Here is an 18,399-nt window from a genome sequence, read left to right as displayed (position 1 = left end):
TTGGAAAAGGGTAGTGAAATCTACTGGTTTTGACATTAATGGGTGATATTTTTTAATTTCGAAAAAAACGAGTGGTTATTTCAATATAAGGTATATTTTAGGGTGGTTATTTACAAAAAATCCTTGTTTTCGTAATTTGGAAACCAACTCATTTTTAACCAATTGATAAAATGTCTAGAAATTATTAAGGGAATTCTATAACTTGACATGTCATTTTTCTTAAAAAAAAAAAAAAAAAAAAAAAAAAAAAAAAAACTTGACATGGGTTTAGTCATGCATAACGGTGTATACGAAATATGTCATGAGTCTAGTAATGAAAGCTAACTGTGATACCGAATATATGTAATCAAAGCTTATCTTATAATTTTTCTTGATTAATTTTTACTATGCATAATCTTAAGATAAATAATATATCTCCATATAGCATCATTCTATTTCAAATAGTGGAAAACCACCAATTAGCGAATTTGCTAAAGTAGTATTCTAAAATGTAACAAGGGATTAACTTGACATGGACGAATATTTAACAAATAAATTTAGGGGCCGTTTGGTTGGGGGTATTCATCAAAGGGAATGGGAATCAACTACCTTCATTCCCTTTGTTGTTGTTTATTAGGCCATTTTTCCCATTCCTTTTACCCTTTTCATTCCCCCACCTCCAAGTTGATTCCCCACCCCCCTTGGTATTTCCATTCCCATTCTTGAGCCACCACCCTCTTACCTATCCTCACCACCGGAAAATCAGCCACCGCACTGCTGCTCCTCCCTTGACCAGTCGTCGCACCTCCTCCGCCCCTCCCTTGCCCTTCTCCTTGCCCCGCAAATCTACCCTCTCCCCCGTAAAACTTCCCACAGCCCCCGCAAAACCCTAAACACTCTTCTCCCTCCCCATAAAACTATCAGTCGGCTCTCCCACCACCCTCACCCACCACCCTCGAAACCCTCGAAACCCTAGCGCCTAGGGTTTCGAGGGTGGTGGGAGAGGCGGCTGATGGTTTTACGGGGAAAGAGAGGAGTTTTTAGGGTTTTACGGGGGTTGTGGGAAGTTTTACAGGGGAGGGAGGGGTAGCGAAGGGTGAGGGTGGTGCGGCGAACGGCGGCGAGTGGTGGGGGAGGTGCGACGAGTGGTGAGTTGGCTTGGTGGTGACTGAAAAAGGTGGGAATTGAGAAATGGGTGGTTGTGTGTTGGTGATGTGGTGGTAGGACTGATGGCTAATTTCTCATTGTTTTTCAAAACAAACAACATAGCAAATTTTAGGGTTTTTCATTCCATTTCTTTCCCTTTCTTCATTCCATTCCGATTACCCCTTTCAAACCAAACGACCCCTTAGGCTATAAAGCTGCATTTTAGTTGTAAATTTAATACAAATGGCTAAAATTAGTTTGAGGAATTTTTTTTCCCAATCCGTAATAGATTAAAATCAGACCATTTATTCATAATTGTAATGAGTTTTTCTAATCACAAATGTCCACATTTTACATGTAACTCGCTTAAATTCTTTGACCTCGATCACTAACATTGCTAACTTGGGTACAGTTAGGGGGGTCTCGAACTCCTGATCCCATATTGTAACCCACTGATCCATGGCTGGTACTGTTTTTTCTCTTGCCTCGTCTAATGAGACTCCCACAACTTCAGCCTGGGGAAGAAAGAGTGATTAGAGAACTGTAAAACTGGCCATGTCATTATTCTAAGCTTGTAAACTGTAATGGTATGCAAAAGTGCAAATAGAACATTAAGAGTAAGTTAGACTACCTGCTGTGAAGAAATCTGGTGGGGATTCCTCATCAAACTCTCACTGGAAGTCCAAATGCCAGCCAATACCCAAATACCTTCACCTGTGCAGTAACCAAGCAAGGAAAGCAAATAAATCCCGAAATCTACATCTTATAAGTATGCAAACACATAAATGTAGTTCATCTTATGAATTAGATCTGAAATTAATAACATGATCTTGAATTAGGACCTAACAAAATCAGATCCTAAAATATGAAATATAAATCAATTCCTAACAAATTCAAAACCGTTTTATTAATTTCATAGTGTCAAAGAACTAATCTGGAATTGATTCATTATTTTACATACTCCGTATAAATCTACTTGATGACATACTAAATCCATTAACTCTATTCAGGCTACTTTACCAATTGACTCTATTATAGGCAATCTCTAAACAAATATTATAGCACCTATTATAGCTGTAAATAGGCCGCACTATAAACTATTGTCAATGCTCAATTTAAAATTTAAAATTTTCCTGAGCTACACATAAACCACTAAATTTATAGAAAGCCCTCGCAGATGCTAGTCACACTACAAATTAAACCACTGACACTGCCAAAACAGCTAATTTATAAGATAATTATGGCTCATGGACTACCGTTTCATAACAATCCATCAATCTCTAATACCCAATTCTGGCCAATTTCAACAACCACCGAGCCATCAACACACAAATACATCTGACAGTTGGTCACAATGCAACCCTATACACCAGCTCTTTCTTTTTCCTAGCGCTTTGATGAGTTAGTACATTCCCAAAAATGGCAGGCAATTAAAACAAACAAAGAGAAGATAATAACAGTCGAACAATAAGCTTGATTCTCAAAGACAATAATCACAATTCTCAAACAAAGCTTTATATCGGCATGCCAAATTTCCAAGAAAAGTAAATAACACATGATCCACATCATCATTGCCAAATATAATTTTAGTATCATAGGATTGGAAAAATTGTACTAAACTACTAAATATTTTATAAAAGAGAGATGCTTCTAAGAAGCTACAGGTTGTTAATCAGTGTGGACAAACATCATCTTAAAAATGAATTCCTTACCTAAGCTTACATTCATCACTAAATGTTTCTCCGGATTGATGAGGTGGTCCTGAAAATTCTTTTGATGCTCAGTCATAGTAGCATACAATATACTCTCTTTTTTTTTTCCAGGGCCTTTAATCTGCAAAGGAGAAATGGATGCAATATGGCATGCAGCTTAGCCACCACCACATACAGACTCCGCAGATCATAAAATAAATATATTTTTTTCAATTAATCACAAAATAAAGTATATCAAAGTTTACAGCTTTTAATAAAAAAATAAAATAAATAAAATAAAAAAAAGCTCAAATGCATGCCTGACCCTCCTTTTCTCTTCTACTTCCTCTTTCATATTTCTTCATTGCTACATTCCAGACAGATCAAACCTGAAAAAAATTATCTCACCATAAATATTGAACAGCCGAACAATCATGTGACACAAAATAAAGGCATGTAATCTCATTAACCTTTTCTCAAAGTCCAAATAATTTTAGTCAATATCACATTTGAGTAGATGAGCAAGCACTTAACACTCAAAAATGATCAGAGTCCAAATTCAACAAGAGCAGCATTAAACGCATAGCATTCAAAATCATCAAGTTTTTTTTAATAAATTGCTCAGTCACTAAAATACAAATATATTTATTCAGAAGCACCAGCAATGAATAAAATTAAAAGAAAGTTTTCTAAAAGAGAAGGGTAAATGCACAAATTCTAACTGACGATAATCACTGTGGTTCATGCAGCATTAAAAGGCTTCTGCACAGCAATAATTAATGAAGATATATACTACAATTTTATAGCCAATATCAAAGAGGCTACATGATGACATATTGACATACCACATCTATTGCTAAAATAAAGTGCCTAGTTCTTGAGATATAGCCTTGAGCTAATGCCAGCGTGCAAAAAAGCCTCAGTACTGAAATAAAACAAATATTAATCCTCTACCAATTGACTTTATTATAGGCCATCTTTTAAAATAAATAAATAAAAAATAATAAATAATAAAAAATAAAAAAAAAGCTCATTTCCTCAAAGAAGAAAATGTCTTAACCACCTCCAAAAGTTTTGTTTTCTTGTTTTTTTTACAACGGTCATAAAAGGGACTAATCCCCAAAAAACCTCAAAAAGTGCAAGTCACACAGAACCGCCAGTTTTTGTCCGAAATTCTGCAAGTCACGTACTGATACAATAATCGCTTTTAACCATCTTGAGAGTATTATACTACCCACAAATAATCTTCGAAAAGACATAATCCCTAATATTATAAGATGACTATTGACAAGTCTTCCCAAACCTGCCTTCAAATTTATAAAAACAACAAAGTAGCCTGAATTTGGCCAAGCAAAGTCTTCAAAATACTCCCAATCCACAACAGGGTTTTCTAGACTGAGTGAGTGGCTTGTCATGGGGTACTCATTCTATTGTCCCTCACTACTTTTATAGGTACAATTTTGTTTTTGTTTTTGTTTTTTTTTTTTTTTTTTTTTTTTTTTTTTTTTTGGAAAGGAACTTTTACAGGTATAGTTGATAAAGCAAAATGAATATTTGATTAATTTAAACAATAACTTACAAAAGTGAGAAGGGAAAGCAGGACAAGCTTATTCTATACTGGGATGATAATAACACTAGTGCCAAACTGCCAATATCACTACTGCACACTTCCTTAAAAGCAAAGCTCAGTGGCCTCTGTAAACTTTCTACTTTCATCTCAAAAATCAAATACTGATGATTTAACGAACCCTCCTTGCTTAGATCACTTTCTAATTATTTCATTATTAACTAATAGGAATAGTCAAACCTCTTATAAAGAAAGGACAAGACCCATAAAATTAAAACATAATAAAATTTTGAGAAAAACAAAAGCCTTATGAGAAGCATATTTGTAGGGTAAGGAGGATTTGTCACAGGACTCAATGGTATATCAAGTTTTAATAAAAAAATCAAAAATTGAATGCTAGATGTCAAGTAATTAGCATGAATAATAGTCTAATAGTCTTAGAAAGCTACGGGGAAGTTAATATTATTCAAAAATCAATACCTAACCAAAGATCATAATGCAAACACAGAGTGCTAGTTGGTCTGCTTAGTCAAATTAAAAGGCAATGACGAAATTACCTATGACCCTTTCTGCCATTTTTCCAACTTTAATAACAAAAAACATAGCCAACGCAAAGCAAAAACCTCAAGATAAACTACATTCTTCTAATAAAGCAACACATGAGGAGAAAAAAAAAAAAATGCAACATTAATACCTTGAACAGTCTTAGGAGAACATCAAGCAGTGGATAAGGCAGAGCAGCAACAGCACAACAGTCCAAAAAAAGTACCTGGAAAGATCAGTTCCATTTAACATGAGATTAGAACAGCCAAGATGAATAGGCCAAGTGGCCAACCAAATCAGCTTAGTTGTTATTCATGGTACTAAATGAAACAACCTGCTTAGAATAATGTAGGCTGCTAAGGCCAATCAGAAACAATCACTTACAAAAAGGACATCAACACACATACTTATAAAACCCCATAAATTAACTCAAAAATCTAGTGCTTATTTATAAAACCCCATAAAATCATTAATTCTCTTGGGACAAACTAGGGATTTAAGTGAAGACTACCAGCCTCATTCAGTCATTCATCCTTTCAGGTTGGATCCTATTTGAAGCACATTCAGGAGAATAGTGTCTAACAAAACGTTTGTTTCCGGAAATCAGACTTCTGCTTAAAAAAAAAGTAAAAATTCAGCAATAACAGCAAAACTAAACAAAAGCAACAGAAATATTGAAAACAAATCTAAGCAATTACTCAGCATAGGTCACTACAACAGTTTAGTTAAGAAACAGTTTCAAAGGGTGGAATGAGAGATCTGCAAAATCTGAAATGCATCATCTAACTTTACACAAAGATCAACAACTCGGGTCTACTATAGATGTTTTCTCCTTCATTTTCCAAAGTCGGATAAGCAGCAACAAGAGCATCCTGAGCTCCAATATACAGAGAATTATATATCTTCCAGTAGACTTCCCTAACTTTCCTTGCTGGGTGGAACAAACCCTGCAGACAGTAGTTCAGTATTGCAGCGGCACCCAATGCAACTCTCATTCCCTCAATGGCTTCTGTAACAGCGTTAATAACGTGAGGTGAAGTCTCGAAGATATTGGGCCACACGTAATTCATAAGATGCACCAAAGCATCTTCACAGCCTAGACCTGCAACACCAAGAGCCATATGTTTCACGGCAGAAGCTGCAGTCTGACGATGAACCAGGTCCCTGTCCATAAGAGCATCTTCAAGGAGAGGAGTCACGGCATAGATATAATCCTTTCCCATTTCACCAATATATTCAAAGAGGAAAGACAGAGATTTGAGGACACCATTCTGCACGTTAAGCTCAGGAACACGGTATTCATTCATAAGAGCTGGCAAAACGGTGAAAGGTGAGCAAGTCTCAGCAACGATTGCAATAGCCACAGTTGTACAAACACGGTTCTGACGTTCTTGCACCTTAAGGTTGTTAAGAAGAGTAGCCAAGACATCCTGAGGTCCAATAGCTTTGGCGATGTACCCAAAGGTGTTGACAGTGGCTCTTCGAATTCCTTTCTTGTGAGCCTTGAGCATCTCCAGAAGCTCAAAGCATATCCTCATCCACTCTCTTGCAGGAACAAATTCTGCTCCACGATCTGCAATACGTCCCACAAGATCAATGCAGTTCTCCTGTACTTTCTCATGCCTGTTCTTTAAAATAGGAGTCAACCTAGGTAGCAGATCTTTGATTGGTGGAGTCATCTTGGTCATACCGATGACGTTAACAATTGCTTTCAGTGCTCCCAAGATTGAACCCAGCACTTCTGGATACTCTTCTCCTAGATACTCATACAAAACCACACCCAAGTGACCCATAAGCTGCTCCTCTCCACACTGTTTCATAACCACTGCAATTCGGGAGATAAGGTCAGCAGCCTGCTGTCTTACTTTTGCACTCTTGTTATTCAAACGCCACTTAATTGTACCACATATCTGGGGGAGATAAGGTTTGACCCTTTGGCCAAGGGCATTGACCACAGCGCCAAAACCATTAAGCATGACATTGGCATCATCACTTGTCTGCTCTTGAAAGGCGTACAGAATACCATCAATCAGAAGCTCCTCCAAGCGAGATTCAATATCAGATGCCCCCAAGTTTGTCACAACTTTCTCTATTGTCTCCATGACCATACGCCTATAGGGTTCACTTTCATCTTTAAGATCCTCCACTATCCTACCAACTATATCAGCAACGCCAACCTTGTTGGCTATCTCTACAGTAGTTTCCACAAGCTGCTTGTAATTTCTTCGGTCAAGAGCCATTCTCCTAACCCAAAAGTTCTTAAAAAATTCAGGAAGGATATCACTTCTAATGTAGTCAGCCTCTACACCCTCAGTGCTAACACACTGCTTAACCACTTTCAGAACAATCTTCTTCATTTCTTCATCTGGTGACTGGAACTCTCGAATAAGAATAAACATAACTTCTTTTGTATAGTAGCTAGCATAAAGAGCATCCATCAACGGAATGATAAAACCAATGGCCTTCAGGAATGCAGCCAAGACCTTTCCACGGTGTGATCTGATACCTTTCCACAGAGGTTTCAATACAGAGTCAAAACTCTCAATACCATACGGGGCTGAAGCCTCAGCTAGAGCTGCCAGAGAAAGCGCAGTAATTGTTCTGACCTTCTGGTTCTCATCATTAAGACCATGTTCTATGATCTCCACCAAAGATCTTAAGTGCGGCAGAACAGCACAACCAATCAAAATGGCTATCTGTTGGACAATCTTAATACCTGTATGCCTAGCTTGCCATGACTTCTTACTTTGACATACTGCCTTTAAAAATGGCAACAGAGCAGGTATACCTAGAGCTGAAGCCACAACACTAAAAGCCCTTGCGGTTGTATTCCTGACATACTCATCAATATTATCAATATCCGGTCTCATGGCAGCAATCATAGTAGCCAGTCCAGCAGCCTTGCTCAAGTTTGAAATAATCTCCCTCCCCTCAACACGGGCATAGTAGTCTTCATCAATTAAGAGTGGCTCAATAACCACAAGAATTTTGTGCACAAAAGGTCGAACCAACTCATCAAGCTTGTACAGCACCCTGTCAATAACTTTCACAAGAAGATGTCGTTCTTGGTCTTCCAATGTCGGCTGCATAAGCAGAGGCAAAATTTGGTTAAACAACGGACCAGCACCAAATTCTCTTGCTCTGTCAGTAAGTTGCCGCAATGCAGTCTTCCTCTGAGGAGGAGTACCATTTTTCACTTTAAGTAGCAACTTCATAATCTTTCTTTCCTTCTGCTCCTCTGGTGACAGCTCCTCCTCGTTTTCATCATTCAACAACGCCTGAAAATATTGATAATCCTCAGGTTTCATAAATGGCAACCCATTAGCAGGTTCCTTTCCAACATCAAACTGCTGATTCCTGTCTTCAACTGGTATTTGATAAAGTGGAGTCCCCATTGGAGTGGGTGTGGCAAGAAGCTTCCTTGCTGGGGTCCTAATTGGCACATATGAAGCAGGAGGATCCAAGATCTTATATCCTTCAGGTGGGAACATGGAATCAAGCTCTTCATCAGTCAAGGGTCTGTTCCTCTCTTCAATATCCTTCTCCCACTTCATCAAGTTATACTGTTCAGGAGTTACAGGGCCACGCAGATTAATCTGCCCAGGAGTAGGTGTAGCCATATCAACTCCACCAACAGGTGTCACACCAGGGGTCATAGCCGCAGGAGTTGCCCCAGCCATGGGTGTTGCACTCCCCATGGTAGCTGGAGTCTCATCCCACCTTGATCTCTGACGTTTAGGTGTCGGTGTTGCCATACCAGTGATTTTTGGAGTGGCATCCCACGTCGATCCAGCAGGAGTGGCACCAGGAGTGAGCCCACCAGCAGACGGAGTAGAATCAGAATCTTGTGCACGACTAGGTGTTGGTGTCTCATCCCACCTATTCTTCCTAGCAGATGGTGTAGCATCGCCAAGTCTCCCTGGTGTGGGAGTGGCATCCCACCTTCCAATTCCAGGGGTAGAATCGGCTAAATCCCAGTCAGAGGAAGACTTCGCTTTCTTTGCTACACCCTCATCCCCTTGCTGATCCTGAGATTGATCCCACCTATTTCTCCTCTTCTGAGAAGGCTGAGCTTGAGCAGCAACAACACCACCAGCTCCTTTCTCCTCTTCCAAACTCTTCTTCTGCTCCTCCTCTTCTTTCTTCTTTTTAGCAATCAATCGCAACGTCTCCTCCTTATCTCTCCTCAGCGCCTCCTCCCTCATCACATCAGCATAAGTCCTGACACCAACATCCGGGGTCTTATCCCCCATCGCAAAAGCATCATGCCTCGCAGGAGAAATAACCCGATCAAGCCTCCTCCTCCGATAATCATCCTCACGATCAATAATCCTTTGTGGCTTCCTCAACCCATCATCATAGTCAGCCCCAGCACCAGGCATTTCCTTTAAAAGAGACTTCGGAGCCGTGTAAGAAGCCAATTTCCGAGCCACCTCATTATCCATAGCATCGGCATTATCTTCATCGTCATCAACAGGGATTGACTGGACATAATCCTCCCTCCCACTACTCCCATAAAGATCAGTATCATAGGTAAGAGATGAAAGAGAGGCTAGTTCCTGCTCCATCTTCTTCCTCTCCTCCTGAGTTTTAGCTATCTCTGGGTCTATCGACGCCATTTCTCAAATCTAAACTGATAACCCTTCCTATTCACTTCAACAGAAATCTGTACCAAAAATAAATAAAATCTAATGAGTTCAACCAGCAAATTTAAACATAAACAATAATCTCAATCAAAGAAAAAAATTCAAGCTAATCAAATCACAAATTCACAGAAAATTGCAAGAAAAGAAACAATCAAGCATACAATCAAGAGATTAAATTGAAATTGCAAATCAGAAAAGTATGAGCAGGAATTAAAAACACGAATCTAAAGAGAGAAATAGATACATGGGAAAAGAAGATGCAGTGCACGATAATGGTGAAGAAGTCAGAGTGGGAAAAAAAAAAGAATTAGGGTTTCGAAAACCCCTAAACATTGAAAAGTGAAAGATGTAAACTTTTGGTAATTGTTATGTGGCGGTTTAATTAGTTGAGTGCTGGGTGGCGCTATGACAGTGAAGGGGATGGGCGGTGGAGAGAGGATTGGAAAAGAGTAAAATGGTAAGTAAACTGATTTAATTTTTTTTTTTTTTTGGCAAAATCTCCAAAATTAAACTCGTCAAAAAACCTTCTAAATATATTTTTAAATCCTCATGAGTCAATTTGAAAATAAAGATTACATAAACAGTGTCCCTCATTGCCAACAAGGGCAACAATACAAACAAACAGGGCTATATAAACAATCGCTACAATAAATAAGATCAAAGAGGGCGATTTAAATCGCCCTATTAGGTAAAAATTTCGCCCTATTAAGTAAAGAGGGCGACTTTAAAATTGCCCTCAAGTCGCCCTTTTAGCTTCGTCCTATTAGCTTCAAAGGGAAACTTCAATTTTCCGTCCTCTTAGATCAGAGCCAAAGAGGGCAAAAAATTTCGCCCTCAAAACGTTCCAAATTAGACAATTTCAAGCTCAATGTTATACTTGGTATATTATACAGCCAATTGGAAATACAGTTTATTGGAAGGTGGTTAGCATGTTCATTATTTATAAACATAAATAAATAATTAAACAATTTCTTATCAGGATAATAATTCAAGTGTCATTTGGAATTAAGCTTTGCAAAATCAGCCATCACTTAAAATTAGATTATATATCATCATACAACTCAAGAAAGAAATTATGACATATATTTCAGAAAGTACTTAAAACTACAGTATGCTAATGCTACCTTGATCTTATTACTTGAGCATGAGCTCGTTGTTCATCCGTATAACCTCATTCGTAATCCTAATCACTAGCAGATTTTTTTGAAAATCCATTATCAAAAACTCCATTAGCAACAAGTAGGAAATCCACAATATATCTGACATTGCCACTACATTACTTGCATAATTAAAAAACCCCAAAAACTTGCAGAGTTAGCAATACTAACATGCAGCAACAAATTGATAAAAAATAATCAACAAATTTAGAGCAAGGATTTCGAGAATCAACACATTCTTACAAAATCAAAAGCTTAATCACATAATTTTGAGCCAAAATTAGTAGAATTGCAAAAATTTAACAAAATCGATACCTTAGAATTGCGATTTGAACGACTTCGAGCAATGATTTGGAGCAACAATGTGTGAAATCTGAGCGTCTAGTAGGAGCGAAGAACTAGAGTAGTAATTTTTTGAGAATTAGAGTAGCGCGATTACGAAGGGAAAAATTAGGGTTCATACATTTTTACTGGTTAATAAGAGAGAGAACGTTTTTTTTTTTTTTTTTTTAATTAGGGCCGGTTTGTTTAATTTAAATCCCGTTACTTCACCTTATTTTTGCTGAACTAAAATTATTTTTAGCGAAACAAAATTATATTTGCTGAACTGAAATTATTTTTACTGATTTTCTATTATAATTCTTCTTTAAGAAAATTGAATTTTAGTGAACTAAAATTATTTTTACTGAACTGAAATTAATTTTACTGAACTGAACTTGTTTTTACTGAACTGAAATTATTTTACTAAACTGAAATTATTTTTATTGAATACTATTTTTTTAAAGTGAAGTGAACAGGGCCATATTTACATTTAGTTCATACGAGTATCTAATATTCCATAAGTTCAGTTTTCTTATTCAAAAAAATAAAAAAAAAGTTTAGTTTAGGATAAATAAGATAAGATAATAAAGTCCGTTCAGGCCATGTTCACTTCACCTTAAAAAAATAATATTAAATAAAAATAATTTTAGTTTAGTAAAAATAATTTTAGTAAAAATAAGTTCAGTTTAGAATTGAAATTATTTTTGCTGAACCGAAATTATATTTAATGATTTGCTATTGTATTTCTTTTTTATGATTACTGAATTTTACTGAACTGAACTTATTTTTATTGAACTGAAATTATTTTTACTGAACTGAACTTATTTTTACTAAACTAAAATTATTTTTATTTAATATTATTTTTTTAAGATGAAGTGAACAAGGTCTATCTTTCATGTACGAGTATTATTTTTTTCCTAATTGTAGGCTGAGTTGAAGGTATGCGCCGGCCACGTTCCTTTTTATTATTATTATTATTATTATTATTATTATTATTATTATTATTATTATTATTATTATTATTATTTGATAGAATTACAAAAACGCTCCTCATTTATTCATGTGTTTTAACTTTTTTTTCCAAGTTCATTGTATTGAATGTTTTATGAGAACAATGATACATCGTAATAAGAGACTGAATTTTACTTTTTTTTCTTCTATGATTCTATCTGATCTTTGTGCTTATAAGATTCATCAACAGTACCCTCAAAAAATAAAAAAATCAAATAATTATCTTATAAATTTTATTTTAAAAGTAATCATCTTCTACATGCAATTTGGGTTGTTACCATTACCTTGAAATGGAAACCATCCACCTTTCCATAAGTGAGGCCCATTGCTAACTTCACAACTATAACACGGAAATTTGAATGATTTTTGTTTAAAGGTAGTGCTAATAATATAAACTAGATTAGTACTCGTGCGATGCACGATTTAAGAATTTAAAAGATATTTTTATTAATATTATATTATTAATTAATTAATAATTTTGCAACAAATCATATGAAAGAGTATTTTTGGGAAGAAAAACTTCATTAATGCGCTTTTAGTAATTGATACTCGTACTTTTATTTATTTTTTAAAAAATAATGTTCTAATATTTGTATTTATTTGTTGGAAAGATAAAAAATTGAAAAAAAATAAAGATGATGTCATAATCAATTTTGGAGGGAAATTTTTTAATTAGAAAATGACATGGTTACAAAAATGATGTCATCGGTTTTAACTTTAGTAATAGTTATAGATGTGAGTAGAAAATGTCTGATTGTTGCAATTAATTTAAAACGGAGGTAATATGTTATTTTTTTTAAAAAAAAAAAAAAAAAAAAAAAAAAAAAAAAAAAAAAAAAAAAAACTAAAATAGTTATTAGCCTAAGACCCCCATTCACTTCACCTTATTTTTGCTGAACTGAAATTATTTTTACTGAACTGAAATTATTTTTGTTGAACTCAAATTATTTTTACTGAACTGAAATTATTTTTGCTGAACTGAAATTATTTTTACTGATTTTATGTTATATATCCTCTTTAAAGTTACTGATTTTTACTGAACTGAAATTATTTTTATTGAACTGAACTTACTTTTACTAAACAGAATTTATTTTTGCTGAACTGAAATTATTTTTACTGAATTGAAATTATTTTTAATGAATATTATTTTTTTTAAGGTGAAGTGAAGAGGATCTAACTATAGCTATTAAGCTATATTAAGGTAGTTAGTTACTCACAAAAAAAATCCTTATTAACCAATTCATCCGTTTCAAATTCGATGACACAATTCTTTTATCACGTTTGACAATACAAGAATTCATTTGTAAATATCTCTAATTATCGGTAATTAAAATTATTTAAAAAAATTATATTTTAAAATTATGCGTTAAGTTGAATATAATAAGATCCTAAATGACTATGTTATAAGGCTGTAAATCACATTTATAAGACTGTAAATCACAAAATCTAGTTAAAAAAGAAGAAGAAAAAAAATACACATGGAATTCCAACTAGCAACTACGACTATAAATAAGGGTCCTCTCCTCTAATCTAAAACACACTACACAAACACTCCTAACCTTAAAACACACAAAATCTTGAAAGCTCATAATCAAGCTCACAAGAGAGATGGAGACGAAGAAGGTGGCTAGTCTTCTAATGTTGGTAGCCATATTGGTGGTTGCAACCAAACCTCAAACCACCTCGGCTTCGGGCCGCAGTCTTCCCCTACTCTCAAACATCCTTTCTCAAGAGGTCGCTAAAGACCTCAACACTATAGCTAATACCCTCACTTGCTATGGTAAACATCAACCATGTGGTTTGTTTCACCCATGTTGCGACCCATATTATTGTGAATTATCTGGACCTGTTTCTGGTTATTGCGAAGGTGGGTAATTAAGCAGGAATCAAGCTACGTTGTTGGCCGTTTTCCACCAAATTAAATAAGACAAGATCAATTAAGTTAGTTATTGTTGCTATTAATGTACGTCTTAAATTATCTTTGTACTCGTGTTTGTTTACATTTTACTTTCATGAACTATGTCTATGTCTAATATTGTAATCTTATATTACAAGTATTGTTGTTCAACCCATTCTCAAGATATATGGAGTTTCTCATTGCCTAGTTTGAAAATTATATTCATTGGAGATTAATAGAATAGTCGACGTTAATGTTTAGTTTATTCATTGGAGATTAATAAAATTTTGGTTTATTGAGAATTATTGTTAGTCGAGAAGACGAGCAATTAAGCCAAGAAGGCAAATCCTAGTTGAGTATTAATCCGAGAAAGATTAATAATCTTCATATCTTCTGTTACTTACAAATCAAACACATAGCTACCAAAATTACAAGTTTAAGGCCAAATATTCAATACTCATGCAAGAAACATAGAGCTATATCTTTGTGAACTAAAATATTCGCCTTTCTTGCTTAAAGAAACGCATCACTAACAAAATCACACGTGACTATATTTTCATTACGTATAAACACACAAAATACAACCAAAGGAAAGTGTGTGAATAATGCTAATATAAAGTCAAAATGTTAACTAAAAATAAACAGATGTAGTTTAATTTTAAGTAGCGATTTAACTTAATTAAACTACTAAAAACTACTCAAAAGCTAACATCACACGCTCATGCATAAAGTAGTTACGTATAATTTTGTGGATTCGTCTAATTGTATATTTTATTAATATCAAGTTTTTAATTATTTTTATGCATTTGAAAATGAAGATGTAAGAGCCGCCTTAAAAACCATGAAGAGTCAAATGGGGCAAAAAATAGGAACGAGAGTAGTTTTTTTGATCCAAGTTTAACTTTCAAGAGAATTTTATAATTTCGGATAATTTGATTTTTGGTACCACCAAAAGACCCTATTTTGATTTTTGGTACCTATCTAAAATTTATTTTTATTTTACTACATATCAAATTCTAAAATTATAGCTTTTGGTACCACGTAACGTTTTTCGTCGTTAGTGGTCAGCTAATTATTTTTTTTTTCTCATTTTGCGTGTCGAAAAAATGTGTAGTTAATAAGGGTTATTTTATTTCTTAGGTTTCGAATTGAGTTCAGAATTGACAAAATAACAAAAGTATCTCGTTTTGAATGTCATAAAATGTATATATCGATTTAGGTGTCATAATTATTTTAGCTGCGAAAATTATTCGGATAAGTTTTTGAGGATCGATTTAGCTCTTAAAGGTCCAAATTGAACTAGGAATTTGTTAACACATAAATTGAATATAGTAGTGAAACAGAGAGCTATCTGAGAGTAAAGAATGGCTCAAGTAGTTAGAGCTTCCTTCCAATTTCAGGAAGTTCTGGGATCAATTCTCACCCCGCCCTTATGGCTCTCTAAACACCGAAAAAAAGATAGCTACTCCTTCTTGTCTCCTCTTAAAGTCTCTGTTGGTTGGGTGGGTTTCATTAGTATTCACCCCACTAAAATATTTTTATTCATTTATAATCAGTAAAATCTCTTTAGTCTCATTGTAAAAAGTGGAGTATTGGTATATTTTAAAAATAGACATTTTTATCTTTGTCAAAAAGAAGAAGGAACTTTATATTTATTTATGTGAGAAAACACCGATTGTAACACAACTTAGTAAAAAAAAAAAAAAAAAAAAAAAAAAAAAAAAAAAAATAAGCATACCTTAATTGTCGAAATAGGTGGAATCATATGAAAAAGAGTGAATTTTTAATTAATCCTCTACTTTTCCGTCTAATTTTGCACATGGAAATCACTTAGCTTTTTCACACAATTCATCGGGCCAATTTGATCGACCCTCTTGTCAAAAAAAATAAAATAAAATTCGATCAACTCCAACCCACCTCTCTTTAACAAACGGATTTTCTGAGAGTGAAGAACAACTCAAGTGGTTAGAGCTTCTCTTCCGATCCCAAGAGATTATGTGATCGATTCTTACCCCTAGTCTATGACCCTCTAAAAAAAATAAAAAAAATACGGATGTTCTTAAAAAAACATAATCACAAGGGAGGTTAAATCAATCTTGAATTCAAAAATAAATCACAAGCTAATTATGCCATGCTAAGTTGATACAAGTCTTAATCGTCGTGAAGATTGTAAATGTGAATGTGTTTGAATCATGTATTAGTGTCTAGGGGTGAGCAAAAATTCGGGGTATCTTGAATCGGAACCGGAACCGGAACTTGTTAGGAACCACAGGTTTTGGAATCGGAATCTGTTCCGATTCCGGGTAGTAAAATGGGGAACCTATTGCAACAGGTTCCGGTTCTCGATTTTTTGAAATCGGAACCTATAGTATAGGTTACCCTGTAACCTATTAAAAATATTATTTAAACCCAAATCATATATCAAATTAAGTCCAAATTTTTATAAATTAATAACTAAATAATAGTCATCAATATATGTATTATATTTGGTAAATTACTATTTTTAGTTTGATGTATTTGCAAGTTGTAAGAGCTATAAATTTATGACCTTCCAATTTATTTTGAAATAATTTGCAAAAAAAGTACAAAATACATTGAAAGACAGGGTACCCTGATCGGAACCGAAACCTGCAGGTTCTGGTTCCGGTTCCCACTTTTCAGGAACCTGTTCAACAGGTTCCGATTCTCATTTTGAGGAACCTGTTGCAACAGGTTCCGATTCTAGTTCTCGGAATTTCAACAGAGTACCTTGTTATGCTCATCCCTATTAGTGTCACACGATAAAAAAAAAAAAGAAAAAAAAATATTAGATAATTAAACACTTTATATGGAAAATGGGCTTTACATCTATACCTTTCTATTTCATCATAAATTATAAGATATCCTTTGAATTTATGAAGTAAAGTCTCCCTCTTAATAACTAGAGGGGCCTGAATTTGTATTTAACATATTCTTTAAAGACAGACATACTTTAATGATAAGGTTTATTATATAATTCATCATTTCATCATTACTAAATATTATTATCTGATTAATGTTAACAAGCTCCAACTTGTACGACTATTTACAAAAGAAAAAAGTACACAGTACAAAAATGAAAAAGCTAATAACAATTGCATAGGAATTGACGAATTGTAAGGAAAAAATAGTCACACGTAACAATAATTATTTATGAAAATAGTAATTTCCACTCAAATCATTTTATTGATTAATTATTTTGAAACCACTGACAATGTAAACCAAATTCTAACAATATGAATAAATCTCGGCGAACTAAGGAGGATAAAATATTGGGAATTTAGGACATGTTCATATTTATTAAACTGAGTTAAACTGAACTGATTGGAATTGAACTGAACTGAATTAATTGGAGTTGAAATGAGCTGAAATGAATATTTTATGAGAGAGGGAAATTAGGAGCTGAACTGAACTGAACCGAACTGATTGGAGCTGAACTGCACTGAACTGAACTGGAGCTGAACTGAACTGAACTGATTGGAGCTGAACTGAAATGAACTGATTGGAGCTGAACTGAACTGAAATTAAGTAAATGTGAACAAGCCCTAAGATTTGGTGTTTAGAGAGAGATAAAAGCAGGTAATGAGAATCAATCTTAAAATCTTCTGAAATTAGGAGAAAAGCTCTAACCAATTAAACTATCCTTCACTCACGCCCAACTCCTCTCTTTTTGCCAGGGTTTTTGATCTCCTAGTCTAAAGTCATAGTATTTTAGTTCTGGTAAATCATAAATGGTGTTTCTAAAATAAAGTGTGGGTTTAAAAGAAACCAAGCCTAGTCCAAAAGATTTGCTACAAGTCTACGACCTTAACGGTGTGTTTGGATAGAAGGATTTGGGGGGAAAGGAAGAGAAGGGAAAGGGAGGGATACAATTTCTTTTGTTTGGATAGCAAATTAGGAAGGGAAAGGAAATGGATGGAAAGGAAATGGGTGGAAAATAATTCATTAATTACTTAAGAGTAAAATCTTTCCAATTTTGAAAAGATTTGGAAGGAAAAATCTGTAAAAACATATATATTGTAAAAAGACAAATATACCCTTTACTTTCTAACAAAAATCTGAACATCATTTTTTTCATGTGATTTTTTTCTCTCTCCTCATGATTTCCCCAATTTTCTAGGGTTCCAAAATGCAATTTTCCCCCAATTTCTAGGGTTTGTGGAGTGCGATTTCACTACTAATCTACTCATACTTGTCATCTCTCTCACGGTTTATCTGATTATTTCAAGGTAAGTGTCAAATTTTAGTTTGATTTTATTGATCGAATATTTTACTGCGATTTTGTGGAGTGCGATTTTGTTGATTCATCTTGTTTAAATCACGCTTATTTGACTAGCATTCTTGAAATCACTCTAGGTTTTTCGATTGTAGTTTGATTTTGTAGTAATATAGGTTTTTCAATTGTAATTTGATTTTGCAAACA

At 34.5% G+C, this 18,399-nt stretch overlaps 1 protein-coding gene and 1 pseudogene across 5 annotated transcripts; both read right to left on the bottom strand.

The window, feature by feature from the left end:
- Positions 1-1,351: 1,351 nt before the first annotated feature.
- Positions 1,352-5,574, bottom strand: LOC145562256 (phosphoinositide phospholipase C 6-like). 4 transcript variants are annotated; one of them, XM_081622471.1, is made up of 6 exons: positions 5,438-5,574; positions 5,078-5,152; positions 3,137-3,205; positions 2,838-2,958; positions 1,757-1,839; positions 1,352-1,640 (listed from the first exon to the last, which is right to left on the bottom strand). In XM_081622471.1, the coding sequence occupies exons 3-6, from the start codon at positions 3,179-3,181 to the stop codon at positions 1,431-1,433; spliced, it is 459 nt and encodes a 152-aa protein (XP_081478597.1). In that variant the 5' UTR covers positions 3,182-3,205; positions 5,078-5,152; positions 5,438-5,574; the 3' UTR covers positions 1,352-1,430. The 4 variants fall into 4 exon arrangements, with proteins under 4 accessions (XP_081478597.1, XP_081478599.1, XP_081478598.1 ...); XM_081622473.1 differs by having other exon boundaries at positions 3,142-3,205; XM_081622472.1 differs by adding an exon at positions 3,662-3,741 and having other exon boundaries at positions 5,078-5,448.
- Positions 5,575-5,600: 26 nt separating this feature from the next.
- On the bottom strand, positions 5,601-11,220 carry LOC145562255 (uncharacterized; annotated as a pseudogene). The gene is made up of 2 exons (XR_014094302.1): positions 11,045-11,220; positions 5,601-9,592 (listed from the first exon to the last, which is right to left on the bottom strand). The product of XR_014094302.1 is annotated as an uncharacterized LOC145562255 (transcript).
- Positions 11,221-18,399: the final 7,179 nt, after the last annotated feature.

This window comes from Chenopodium album, chromosome 10 (assembly GCF_948465745.1).
Source record: "Chenopodium album chromosome 10, dcCheAlbu1.1, whole genome shotgun sequence".
Taxonomy (NCBI): domain Eukaryota; kingdom Viridiplantae; phylum Streptophyta; class Magnoliopsida; order Caryophyllales; family Amaranthaceae; genus Chenopodium; species Chenopodium album.
This window is presented reverse-complemented; position numbering and strand designations above follow the sequence as displayed.

What these genes read in the sequence shown, in the direction of transcription:
- LOC145562256 (XM_081622471.1), bottom strand. Translation starts at nt 3,181, where the DNA reads ATGAAGAAATATGAAAGAGGAAGTAGAAGAGAAAAGGAGGGTCAG. An exon ending in AGTGATGAATGTAAGCTTAG is followed by an intron (nt 1,840 to 2,837) that starts GTAAGGAATTCA and finishes GTTACTGCACAG; the next exon opens with GTGAAGGTATTTGGGTATTG. An exon ending in ACCAGATTTCTTCACAGCAG is followed by an intron (nt 1,641 to 1,756) that starts GTAGTCTAACTT and finishes TTTCTTCCCCAG; the next exon opens with GCTGAAGTTGTGGGAGTCTC.